This window comes from Paramacrobiotus metropolitanus, unplaced genomic scaffold (genome assembly GCF_019649055.1).
Source record: "Paramacrobiotus metropolitanus isolate TYO unplaced genomic scaffold, Prichtersi_v1.0 Parri_scaffold0000048, whole genome shotgun sequence".
NCBI lineage: Eukaryota > Metazoa > Tardigrada > Eutardigrada > Parachela > Macrobiotidae > Paramacrobiotus > Paramacrobiotus metropolitanus.
Window position 1 is genome coordinate 713187 of NW_026570268.1, and position 12747 is coordinate 725933.

A 12747-nucleotide genomic window follows, 5' to 3' on the forward strand; every position below is an offset into this window, starting at 1 on the left:
GTAAACAACAAAAATTAAATTGTAATAATAACCAACTCCAAAAAGGCGATTTTTATAAATTACAAACGACCAAAAAAAATTAAATTATTTAAAATTAACATGATTTAAAATTAAATTAGTTAAAATTAAAATTTATTTAAAATTACAATTACTTAAAATTATCTGATAAACTCTAAGAGTGGAAATAAATTTTAGTAGATACCAACTCAAAAAAGGGCCCTGAATTTTCAATAAATAACCACTGCAGAAAAGAAATACACTTTAATAAATAAATCATCCCTTTTCCAGTTGTGCAATTTCCATCCAATTGTAAAAAAAATCATCGTCTACGCAAAAAAAAGTGTCATCTAATTTTATTCGAATAAATGCTGCCGATTCAGTATTTCTCACAAGCCACACCCCTTACCAGGACACGGGACGGTTTAAAAATTATTTCTTATCGGAAACAACCCGCAACAAGGGATTGGCGCTGTAGAGGTGCTCCTGCTGGATGCGCATGGCGTTGCGCGTGGCCAGTAGCGAGTGGTACTCGATGCGGCTGAGGATGGCGGCCATCCACAGCGCGCCGACCATCAGCACGACGAGGAGCACGCGGACGGCCAGCATGGCCCAGCGCGGCGCCGCCGACGCCTGCGAATCGCTGTCCACCGTGCTCAACAGGCCCACGAAGGCCGCCGACATGAGGGCGTAGAAGAAGCGCCGGTCCCAGCGCACCTTCTGCAGGGCGCCCTCCAGGATCCCCACGGCCGCCGCGTACGTCTCGCCCACGGTTTTCGGCTCAGGGGTCATGGGTTCCGCCAAGAATTCTGCCGAGGAGAGGACCGCTTGTTATTTCGTTCTTCCAATCCTCACTTTCGTTAGTGATTTCTTTTCAAATTATTCACAATTTTTTTTAAAAATAAGATTTTTTAAAAAATGAATTAGCGAATTAACATCCATAAATTTTTAATTACAATTTTTTTAAAAATCAGATTTTCAGAAAACGAAGTAACGAATCCATCATCAATTTTTTAATTACAATTTTTTAAAGGTTAGATTCGCAAAAATAAATTAACGAATTAACCTTCTGTTTTCCATGAAAATTTTTCAAAGATTAGGTTCAAAAAATAAATTAGCTAGCTAATGTCGCATTTGTGAATTACAGATTTTAAAGACCAGATTTTTAAAAAAAATGAATTAGCGAATTAACTTCCGTAAATTTTTTAACAGCAATTTTCTAAAGGTTTTCTAAAGGTTTCTAAAGGTGTAAATTAAAAAAAAAAGAATAAATTAACGAATAAATCAACGAATAAATTACCATGATTTTTTAATTACAAATTTTAAAGGTGAGTTTAAAGGTACAATGAGCCGGCAGCCAGTTACCTGTGTCGGCCTCGGTGGCCACTTGCAGCGTGACCTGCAGGCCCTTGTGGTCCGAGTAGCAGAGCGGCGAGTCGGGGATGCGGTTGAGCACGGTGCGGCTCTCGCTGCACTGCACCTTCGTCCGCCCTGCCAGCCATTAATTCGGCGCTTTCAACCAACTGATAAAGTGTCGATACATAGAGAAAAGTGCATCCTTCATCACCCACCTCCCACCTGGCCGAACATGACGAAATCGATGCGCTTCCCGCGCGGCACCTTGTCGTGCTTCCCCTCGCAGATGGAATAGACGTTGTCCGGTGTGTTGCACGTGTTCACCTCCGCCGCATCACCCGCCTGCACCAACCAGTTTATAAAAAATGATTATTTAAATTTATTTTGTTTAAATATTTTTTTTTAATTTTTTAAAAATTGTTTGCTTATTACAGAATTAATTTGAAATTGCGGCGACGCAGCGGACACCGGTACCTACCGGCAGCGCGAAGGTGCAGGAGTCCTTCAATTCGGCGAACTGCGTGACGATCTGGTAGCCGAGGTCGGTGGGCTCGAAGTTGAAGTCACCGGCGACGATGTTGATGTCGTCGTCGGCGGCGTTGGTGCAGCGGATGAACTGGCTCAGCTCGTAGGCCTGCACGATGCGGTGCGCCAGGTACGTGTCCGCCTCGCGGTCGTACTCCGCGTGCACCTACGACACACGTGATGATTTTATTATTATTTTATTACAGTAATCTACCTGGATTTTCAAGAGATAACAACGAATTTTTTCGGAAATATTCAGCAAAGCGTCGTAAACCAACGAATTCTATGCACTTCCGGTGAGTGACGCAGTTGGAACCGCCCGGTATGGCAGCTTGCTTTGCCTTCGATTTCAAGCCTTTCTGAAAATTCCCCTTCTTCTTATCTGCCACTTTTCGCATATCAAAGTGGCCTCCTACTGCAAAATGTTTACCGAAAAATGAAGAATCAAATACAGAAATCGGTTTTCAGTAGTGTAAAACTGCCATTTGGACGTAGATTAGTGCAAAGCCAACAAAATGAACATAATAGCAATTTCCAGAAAACCGTTGAGTTAAGCCACATGGCGCTGCCGCACCGGGCGGTGGCAACTGCGTCACGCACCGGAAATCGCTACAATTCGCTGATTTAACAGACATAGCTTGAATATTTCCATCAGTTGTGAATATAATAAAATGGGATAATGATTTCTAAAGGGAACAATATCCACTTAAATTGATTTCGAGGAGCAAAACAAGGAGAGAAAGCCGAGAGAACGTACATGCGTGGCGTAGAGGTTGATGCGGAGGCCCTTGTGAACGATCTTACACAGTCCGGCCACCTTCCCGCCGAACCAGTCGCCGTGCCAGACTTTGTGCGCGTAGCCGTTGAGGGAGTAGCGGTGGCACAGGACGGAGACAATGGGTCCTCGGGAAAACACGCAGACGCCGCTGCCGATCACGCCGCTGTCGAAAAACACCCATCACTGCGCTATCGGCCATTTCACTGTATCAGGTACATATCTAGTTGTCAAGCAGCGCATCACAGATCGATTCAAGGATGCGCCGCAAGAGTAGGCCTACCTGTGGAAATAGTAGGTATGGGGGTAGTTGTGCTGGATACGGCTGGCCAGCTGGTTGTAGTCGCGATCGCTCCACACCTGCCAACACACGCGGGCGGTCGGTCACAGCGACAGGCAGCCAGTCAGCGTGTCTCTCACCTCCTGCAGCACCACCAGGTCCCAGGGCGCTGTCGGCTCCTCCAGCACCTGGATGAGCGCGGCCAGACGCTGCTGGATGTGCTTGCTGATCAGCCAGACGCCCCTGCAGCACAATACAAGCTGGGATTGAGGAGCACAGCAGCCAGTATGTTCATGCTGCGCCGTCTGTACCAAAAGTTCAGATCGAGGATCTTCAGCTCCACCGTCATTCCTGCCAGTCTCCCGCTGGATCCTTACAGCGATGATAAACCAAAATAACCACAATGGAAAACAGCGACTATCACCATCCAGTAACAGTAAGAATAGAAAACACAATTACAGATACTCACGTACTTCGTGCACGTGCAGTGATCTGCAGTCGCACTGCAGCATTATGCAATCACCATTAGGCACGATTCAAGCTGACAACGATAACACCAGTTACACCACCAACCGAAGGAACAGGATAATCTGTGAAAGAAATTTGCCACTTTATCACGAGTACGCTCGTACTGATAAGCGTAGATATCACGTATGCTATTTCTGCAAAGTTATACCCATTCGGCCATTCCATAAGAAAATGTAATCTGAAAAATCAAAATTAAAATCTAAAACGCTAAATAAATCGCGAAACCGTCAACGTCGCTACTTGCTAGTTGCTAGATACAACGCAGCCGCACTACGCTGCCGCACTGGGCGGTTGTCATTGTTTCATAATTCAGATCGCCGGAAGTCCTTCGAATTTCCTCGATTCAGAACGTTCAGTGTGCAGGTTTCTGCAACCATAACTGCGAATAGGTGGGAAAGTGATTTTCACAGGAATACAGAACATCCGGAAGGTAGCGCGATTTCCACAATAACGCATGTCCAAGCGATTCTGTACGTTCTGTTCCCACTGCCCAGGCAGTGTTTAGTATTATCACAGAGTCCGCCATAAGTCGGCTGTCCGTGGTGATCTCAGCGAGGGAGGGCGGTCAGATGAAGTCCTGTCTGTGGAGGAAATTGCGATATTAAAATGGCGATGGAGCGGAATCGAACCGCTGGCTACCGAGTGAGATCCACGTAGCACAGCCACTGTGCCATCGCCGCTGTTGGCGAAGATCAAGATATTTGTGCTTGAGCTTGAGCCAACCAGGTAGGCGGCGGATGGGCGGCTGCTGTGTGTACAGAGGAGTCTCCTCTTACAGTATAAGTAACACTTTAAAATAAAATTCAATACGACTGGATACCAGCGACCACGTACGTACTGTGCGTCTAGAATGTCGTCTACTCAAATGTAAAAAGTAGGTGCTGGACATGGTGCGCTTCGCGGCGGCCCATCACCCCGGCCTCCCACCTGACCGCGGTCCACGTGGTGGGCGTGGCCCGCTGGTGGCTGACGCGTGCCTGGGACCATCGTCTGGGCCCCGCTCCACCAGTCCCGGCGAGTTCCGTTTGGCGGATGTCCTGGGGGCGGTGCGGCGCTGCCCGGGCGACGTCAGCGTGGCCGACTGTCGCGTGCTGCTGGAACTGGAGGTGGACGGGAAGGGGCAGCCGTCGGCCGTGCCACCGCTGCGCATCACCATTCCCACTGGACGGCTCTACCCGGGTGAGCGCGATGTGAAATCTTTTGGAGACGCCGCTGCGCCGACGCCGGGTGACGCACAAATGGCCACGGCGTCCAAGTTGTTGACCTTTCTCATCGGCAACCAGGAGAAGAGTGCGAAGATTCAACAGCGCTTCGACTTCTGCTGTCAGGTAGATAGCGGGAAAGGTCAGGCAACAGAGGAAGTCGTATAATCGGTTGGCTTGTTTTGCAGATGCTGTGTGCCGTGCAGACGGCTGATCCGCGTCCGACCTCGCATTATCGCGGCAAGAAGTGGTGCAAAACGGGACTGGAGGATGGGCAGCGGGAGTAATTGTCGCGTCTGACCCTGCACTTCCTCCTGCAGCTGGCCGGCGTACTGGGCGCCGAGCTGGACTGATCGGCCGACCGTTGCGTCTCGTTTCCCGGGTGAAGTTTGATAGAGGAATTTTTTATGAGTTTCTTCCAGTTTAAATGCTTTTCAAAGTTTTTGCCCGTGAATGTTTTATGTTGCGGAATTCTCGTGACAGCTTGCATCTGTTTTACATTGAATGTTTTTGCTCAGTTTCAAGTTCGGTGTTTAGACGGTGATTTGTATTGACGGTGATGCAGAGTGCGTTCCAGTGCAGTATAAAAAGTTTATGCGTTGACATGCTGCTGTCTGGAATTTTCTCTTCGAACTGCCTATTTTAGTGAAGACCAATTGGTAGAATTATTTAAAATTTTTTTAAATTGGCCATACCGGGTGGTTGTTTATTATGCAGTTGCTTCAACAACCGGAAGTCCTTGAATATTTAAATTAATCACAACTTTTAGTGTACAAGTTGCACTGATTGTACAGAAATATTGATCGTAAAATCATTTCCACAGTTATAAATAAAATCACTCACACATATTTTGAGATGCGCGGGTTAAAACGAGTCTGTGTACCTAGCAAGTGAAACCGCCTGTCAGACGCTAAATACCGTATTTCATAACTTTTCTATGCTACGTACTAAGTACTCGTACAGTAATTGCTGCAATAAATTTCCAATGGATAAATTTGAAAACGGATTTGAAATTTATTAACAAAGCGCCGTGAAAAAGATTACACTTGACTGCAGCTTAAAGTGCAACAACATTAATAAAGTGCCAACATGGCCCTCGTGCGCAGTTTAACAGAACAACAGCAGCCGCGTGGAGAAGTCTACAATCACCAACGACTACAGCGAATACTACAGCTCGTGCACCGCCCGTTAGTTTGTCCCCGCTGCTCCATCCCAGTGCGGACAAATAGAAAATCAATTGCATCAGCCCCGCCTGCTATCCTGTCCGGGCGCGACATCATTGCGGCCCGGGACGTTGAAGGTAAACGGCAGTCCGGCCGCATTCCCGGAGGGCTGCTGCGAGCCCTGCAGCTGCTGCTGCGCCTGCAGCCGCATCATGTTGGCCTTGTCGGGGACGATGAGGGCGCCGCACTGCTGCAGGCAGTCCTCGCGCCGCTCGAAACGGTTCTTGTTGCCGCCGCAGCCTATAAACGGCAAGTAAACCAATTACCGGCATTCGTGACCTTTACATTTGTATCTGCCGAATAGGAAGCAGCAAGCAAAACTTTGGAAATAAAATTAATATAAACTGAACACATAAAAGACCAGAATTGAACACATTAACCGGCTTTCGTGACCTTTCCAGGTATTTATGCTAGTTATGCTTGCGAGGAACCCCGACGGCGGCAAAATAAAGTTAAAAAAATTATTTTAACAAATTACCGGCATTTGTGACCTTTTAATTGGTTAAGAATAGGATGCAGCAACCAATACTTCGGCATTAAAATAACAACATTAATTAGTTGAACAAGTTAACCGGCATCCGTGACCTTTCCAGTTATGCGCTAGTAGTGCAATGTGTTAGACAGTGGCAATAAATTATAGGGAATTGAACTGACCTCCGTAGGTGAACTGGACGCAGGCTTGCTGGTTGATGTCGAAGCCCCACATGCGGAAACTGCCGCGACACGGACCCGTCTCTAGCGTCAGTAAGCAATCTACAATTGCCAATAAAATCGTTATATTTCACGAATCATCAGCATTAAGTGGAATATTGAGACACTTGCCGGGATTCTGGCGGGAGACCTCGTTTCCCACGGTGTTCTGCCCGCTGGGAAGCGCGGCGCGCGTCTGCTGCCCCGGCGACAGCTGGGCGTTGCCGGCGCTGCTGCCAGGTACGCAGAAATTCTGGCATTCGTCCAGTGTCGAGAAGCGGTTAGCATTACCAAGACATCCGCCGTAGATCTGCAATACATACCAAACAAAACCGGAAATACGATAAGACATGAAAACCGCAACGACAAAGTTATTAATTAAAAAAACAGGAACCTACAAACTGCCGACACCGGCCCATGTCGCGATCGTAGAAGAAGGACGGAATCATTGCCAAGCAACGTCCCGGCTCCGCCGGCAGGCTGCAGACTAGGTTAAACAATCCATAATTAAAAAAGAATAATGCGGAATGCGATCACTATACGTCACGAATTACTGTTGCTTCGGCCGGGATTGCTGGCCGCGCCACTTCCGGTCAGGGCGACGCGGTCAAAGACGCTGCCTAAATTAGAGCGCGTGTCGCCCGGCGACGCCCGGCCAGGGAAGAGCTCGTTGGTGTCGGGAGCGTCGCTGCAGGTCCGTTCGCACTCTTGGCGCGTCAGGAAGCGGTTCTCGTTTCCCTGACAGCCTCCTGTTGTAATGCAACGTTTGTATACCGCATAAAAAATTTTATATAAACGTAAATATGTAAAAATATTATAAAAAATTATGTATATAAACTTCAAATAAACATATGAAATACAGTATATATATTTATTTATGAAATTTTTATTTAAGTTTTATTTTGTTATACAGATACACACTTACATTTAATTTACATTATGTTTTTATGCACGTGTGGGCATATAAAAAAAGTAAGCGTTCTGGTACCGTAATAAAACATCTTGCACAGTCCATCGCGGATATCGTGAAAATAAGCCGGCATGAAGGCGCGGCAGGGTCCACGTGTGGCCGGATACGTACATATCGCTGCAACAAATCAACATATCAAGCGAGAATTCCTGCCGCAGAGGACGTTACGCACTGGGCACGGAGAGCGTGGTGTTGGTGGCGCCGCCTGTCGTCCGCGCAGTGCCAGTCCGGCAGGCCATGTCGCACTCGGCCGCCGAACGGAAGTTGTTGAAATTCCCCCCACAGCCGCCGTAGGAAAAGGCTTTACAAAATCCCACCGTGGTGTCGTAGAAAAAACGCTGGACGTTGCCGGGACAGGGTCCGGAGTCCGGGGCTTGCTGGCAAGCGCCGCTGACGCTCCCGCCTCCCGCACCTGTTTGTAACGCCTAATTGTTATGCCAGTAAACTAGGATTTATGCGAAATGATATGCGTACCGGTCGACAAATCCGTTCGCGGCAGGACGTTGATAGTGGTGGGTGGGAGGATGTTAACCGCATTGCGACGATCCCCCGGCGCCACCGCCGCCGACTGACACTCCATTTGACACTCCTCGATGCTCTCAAAGTTGTTGGTGTTGCCCTCGCAGCCGCCCCAGACGAACACCTCGCAGGTGCGGCCGTTGAAGAAGTAGCGCGGGAAGAAGGCCTTGCAGGGGCCCTCGTCCGACGGCAGCCGGCACCGCGCCCCGCCCGCTCCGCCGGACAGTCCCGTGCCGAAGGTGGCCGGTGGTTGCTGCTGCTGCGGACGCGGCTGCTCCACTTCCGGTGCCGGCCGGCGACCTCCGCCCAGATTCCCGGCGATGTTCCCGCAGCGGGCCTGGCATTCGTCGCCGGTGCGGAAGTTGTTGGCGTTGCCGTCGCAGCCTGAAAAAAACGCAGCGCCAGCATTAATACGCGACAGCCGTAGATTTACGTGCTGTACGGACCGCCGTAGATGAACTCCTTGCACTGGCCCAGATCGAAGTCGTAGTAGTAGCGCCGGAAGGCCGACCGACAGGTGCCGGTGGCGGGCGGCAGCAGGCAGGTCTGCAGGTCGGTGGAGCTAATGTTGGGGATGAGGACGCGCTCGCCGCCGGCCGGCGCGGCACACACCGTCTCGCAGTCCTTCCGGGACGAGAAGCGACTGTGCGGAACATTGCGTAAAAGGTCACCGATCATGTTGCTGACATTAAGTGTACCTACTTTTCATTGCCCATGCAGCCTGTAATTAAAGCAATTATATCAAGCCGATACCAGTCTATGCGAAATGTTAAGCATCGACTGACCACCGTAATAGAAAGGTCGGCAAGTTGCAGTCCGTGTGTCGTAGTACCAGCGCTCCATGTCGATCACGCACGGCCCACGGTCCATCTCCGCCAGGCAACCTGCATTAATAAAAAACTACACTGTACATAAACGACGGCGCCGGTTATGTGCGACGTACGTTGTGGCACGTCGATGTTTTTGACTCCGCCCTCCAGCGCCTTAGAGGCGGGGCTCTTGGCTGCTTGGTCGGCCGCTAGATCGGGATGTTCGGCCGCTTCGTTGGCCGGCCACGAGCCCGGAAACAGGACGTTGGCGGGAGATGCGCGGGACTGCGTGTCGATACCGCGCAACCGGAAGTGGGTTTCCGGATCAATATTTCCTTCCTGGAGTAAAATTATTCCTTGCATTTAGCAAAATTTAGGTTGTTAGGAGGCTCCGTAACCTTACCGGCATCGCGTTGCCGCCCGTGGGGTGGTCGGTAGTGGCGCAGCGTGCTTGGCATTCCTGCTGGCTGGGATAGTTGTTCTCGTTGCCGTTACAACCTGTCAAATCAAGAGCGACAAAAAGTCCCCAGTAAATAATTAGGCTAACTTGTTTGATTTTCTATCAAGACGGAAGGTGCAGGCGTACCGCTGTAGACGAACTCGGAACAGCGCTGCGTCGCCACATCGAAATACCAACGGATTAGTGCGGAACGGCAATTACCGCGCTGTGGTTTAACCGAGCACCCTGTGATTACAAACAGTTGCTTATAAATCGCTTATACTATGTATAAAAAATATACAGAAAATATTACAACTGTCCTAAAAAAACTACGGGCAATCAGCTGGAGCTTTTCATGGTAATAAAAACGTTTTCTAGTTGTTTTTATAAAACCGCTAAAAATAGTTGTTTATGTAAAATTGTATATATAAAAATACTAAAAATGTCCTTAAATATAAATAGTAGATTTTTCAGGAACTTAAAACATGCATGAGAATTAACGTTAATCTTTAATTACGTGACCTTTTGCGTTGGTGATAACCGGAAACAGGAAGCCATCGCCCTGCGCGTTCGTCCCCGTTCCCGTTCCGCCAGCAGCCGTCGTCCAGTTGGGCAGCGGCGGAGCACAGCGCTGCTGGCAAGTGTCGCGGGTTACGAAATTGTTGGCATTGCCGCCGCAGCCGCTGCAAGTTGCAGATGCGCCACTCAATTACGCGTGATTAGCCTAACTACGCCGTCGACACGTTCAGCAGGTAAGTGATGCCGACACGGTAATATCGCCGTCTTAAAGTCAATTGTCCGTTGCTTAACGCATAACGGACAGCCGTTGCATATGTCGCTACTAAGTACTGCTACTTTGCCGCTTGTACAGATAGTTTGTTATACAGCTGAACAGATTGAGATAGCGTAATTGGATATGCCGGTGTCTCTGGCTGCGGACACTTGACAAAGTACAACAAACTATGAACAACTTGTAAACTGATCGCTTTACTTTGTAGCCAGCCGAAAACGCAACAAACTACACCAGCGGGACATTAACATAACTTGGAAAACTTACTGCACTGTATGCCTAATCAGTAAATGCGGAAAAGAAACGTTGACCGGAAGACGACTGGCCACAACGTATTATCGCCGACGATATGATTAACAAAAAGAGCGAAAAATCTGGACATTCTCTGCTGCTTCAGAACTATTCTAATGCCGTAATGTATGAGTGTCATTCGTATTTATATGATATATACAAAGTAATAGCTTATTACTGTACTATCTACAACTATTTTAAATAAAATATTTGTTTATTACTGTACTATATACGATACAGATGTATATATAAAATTTTTATACGTATACATGCATATATAAAATTAAATTTATGTACTTATACATTTATCTGTATATAAACCTATTATATATATAGATTAATTTTATATATAAAATTTTTATATACACTCGTATATTTTTACATTCACTCAGCGGTGGACGTATGTGAACAGCATTTTTTACCTGTAATAAAAAAGGCGGCAGGTGGGCGCCGGCACTCCCGCTGGCGAAAGGGACGCGTTATGCTGCCCGCCGTCGGCGGCAGTCGGGACGTGGAAGTACCAGCGCGGCACGAATCCCGAACAAAATCCTCGCTGTACCGGCTGCTGGCAGATATCTGCGACAAACAAAAAATTAATTTAATTTTCTATACTTGAAGTATATGTATTTAATTCGATAGCTTACCGTCCAAAAGCAGTGAGCCGGCCCGTTGTTGCTGCAGCAAGAAATTCGCGTCGCTGTTATCCTGTTGCTGCTGTACGGCGGATTTGGTCAGCTGCTGATTGCCACCGACGGCAGCGAACAGCGTCCGTTGGGCCAACGAGCGCAGCGCTTCATCTGTAAATTAAACGGGATTATCACGCATTTCCATGGACTATATACAGATCGTATTAGGTCCATCGGCGCGCAGTAATCCGCCTGACCGACATTAATTGAACAAGCCGGTGATCGTATTGTGCGTACTCTGGAGATTAAACAGCGTTGCCGGCAGTTGTTGTGCCGCCGCCGCTCCCGTCCGCTCCCTCCGCGTCTGGCAGCCAGCCTGGCATAATTGCAGTGTGAGGAAGTTGTTGCTGTTGCCCTGGCAGCCGCCGTACAGGAACAGGCTGCACTGGTCGGCGTTGGCGTCGTAGAAGAAGCGCAGATGGCTCTCGCGGCACGGACCGCGTTCCGGCGCCAACAAGCACGCTGACACAACGGCAGACATTTAAACCAGTGCTGATAAATGAATTATATTGTACATACTACATATGTATATATACGCACATAAATATATAGATATACAAATACATATAATTATATAAATACATATACTAGTATATAAAAACATATATACATAAATACTTATATATAAATACACATTTATAAATACCTACATATAAATACATATATGTACATACATATATATTAATACGTATATATAAATATATATATAGTATATATAAATACATATATATAAATACATATATATAAATACATATATATAAATACATATATATAAATACAAATATATAAATACATATATATAAATACTTACTTATATAAATACGTATATACATACGTATATTTTTCGTATTAATCGTTTATATTTTCCGTAATAATCATATATTTATATGCGTATACATTTTCCATATTAAGCATATATATTATATATACAGCGCAGATATTGAAGCGTACTTACTGTCGTTGCTGGTCAGCGCTTGTACGCTACATACACTCTGAAGAAAAAGGCAACCAGAAGTCAAAAACAAGGAGAGTCGACTGGACGCCGGCGCCGCGCAACGCTGCCGCTGCGGCTGGCGTTGCCGGTCATCCGACCACGCTGCCGGCCGCATTTCCGCTCAATTCCGATACGGTTAATTCAATATGATTCCCTGACGCCGTTAACACAGTGCCGATCAACCACGCCACACATCCACTTGTTCTCCGATAAACAGTTATCCCGAAACACCGATGCGCCGAAGAATCAACTATCCGTTAAACAAAGCTCGGCACTCGAAGGCTTTGACTTCTTCATTGACTGGCGAATGAATGGCTAGCGAGTGGCTGGTTTCCTGAACGCCTGATGCAGACCGGTATATAATAACGCGGCAACTGCCGGCTGGATATGACATCCGGTTGAAATGGACACCCGGCGCGGCGCTCCGAATAGGAGATTATCAGAACATGATGGCGTGTACGATGGCTGTCGTACAGGCTGGTACCGCTGTACCGGGCCATCGCGATCAGTGAGTGCAACAACATCTAAACAAGCATCGGCTTACGCGGCTACTCGAGAGCACGACGCGTCATCGCTGACCAGCTGACTCGCGCTAACGCGGCACAACGCAACCCAAGTGCCCCCTTGTTTACCACCGTCAGAGAGTACTGTGGCAACAAGTGGCAGGTCCGTC

At 47.7% G+C, this 12747-nt stretch overlaps 3 protein-coding genes across 6 annotated transcripts; 1 reads left to right on the forward strand and 2 right to left on the reverse strand.

The window, feature by feature from the left end:
• Positions 1–246: 246 nt before the first annotated feature.
• On the reverse strand, positions 247–3682 carry LOC129591725 (putative neutral sphingomyelinase). Of its 3 annotated transcripts, XM_055487501.1 has the most exons (10): positions 3610–3682; positions 3407–3523; positions 3245–3305; positions 3074–3176; positions 2937–3013; positions 2636–2819; positions 1832–2044; positions 1569–1695; positions 1363–1488; positions 247–806 (listed from the first exon to the last, which is right to left on the reverse strand). In XM_055487501.1, the coding sequence occupies exons 3-10, from the start codon at positions 3280–3282 to the stop codon at positions 430–432; spliced, it is 1245 nt and encodes a 414-aa protein (XP_055343476.1). In that variant the 5' UTR covers positions 3283–3305; positions 3407–3523; positions 3610–3682; the 3' UTR covers positions 247–429. The 3 variants fall into 3 exon arrangements, with proteins under 3 accessions (XP_055343476.1, XP_055343474.1, XP_055343475.1); XM_055487499.1 differs by having other exon boundaries at positions 3245–3523; XM_055487500.1 differs by having other exon boundaries at positions 3407–3653.
• On the forward strand, positions 3648–5213 carry LOC129591726 (uncharacterized). Of its 2 annotated transcripts, XM_055487503.1 has the most exons (3): positions 3648–4187; positions 4340–4789; positions 4852–5213. In XM_055487503.1, exons 2-3 carry the CDS (start codon positions 4349–4351, stop codon positions 4948–4950), a joined length of 540 nt encoding a protein of 179 aa, XP_055343478.1. In that variant the 5' UTR covers positions 3648–4187; positions 4340–4348; the 3' UTR covers positions 4951–5213. The 2 variants fall into 2 exon arrangements, with proteins under 2 accessions (XP_055343478.1, XP_055343477.1); XM_055487502.1 differs by having other exon boundaries at positions 3648–4789.
• A 456-nt stretch (positions 5214–5669) lies between these two features.
• On the reverse strand, positions 5670–12483 carry LOC129591721 (papilin-like). The gene is made up of 19 exons (XM_055487493.1): positions 12036–12483; positions 11318–11542; positions 11039–11191; positions 10817–10970; positions 9836–9996; positions 9461–9559; positions 9278–9372; positions 9009–9213; positions 8851–8949; positions 8768–8786; positions 8512–8708; positions 8021–8449; positions 7719–7958; positions 7565–7663; positions 7131–7325; positions 6975–7063; positions 6709–6886; positions 6541–6639; positions 5670–6126 (listed from the first exon to the last, which is right to left on the reverse strand). The coding sequence occupies exons 1-19, from the start codon at positions 12187–12189 to the stop codon at positions 5906–5908; spliced, it is 3111 nt and encodes a 1036-aa protein (XP_055343468.1). The 5' UTR covers positions 12190–12483; the 3' UTR covers positions 5670–5905.
• Between the last annotated feature and the right edge of the window lie 264 nt (positions 12484–12747).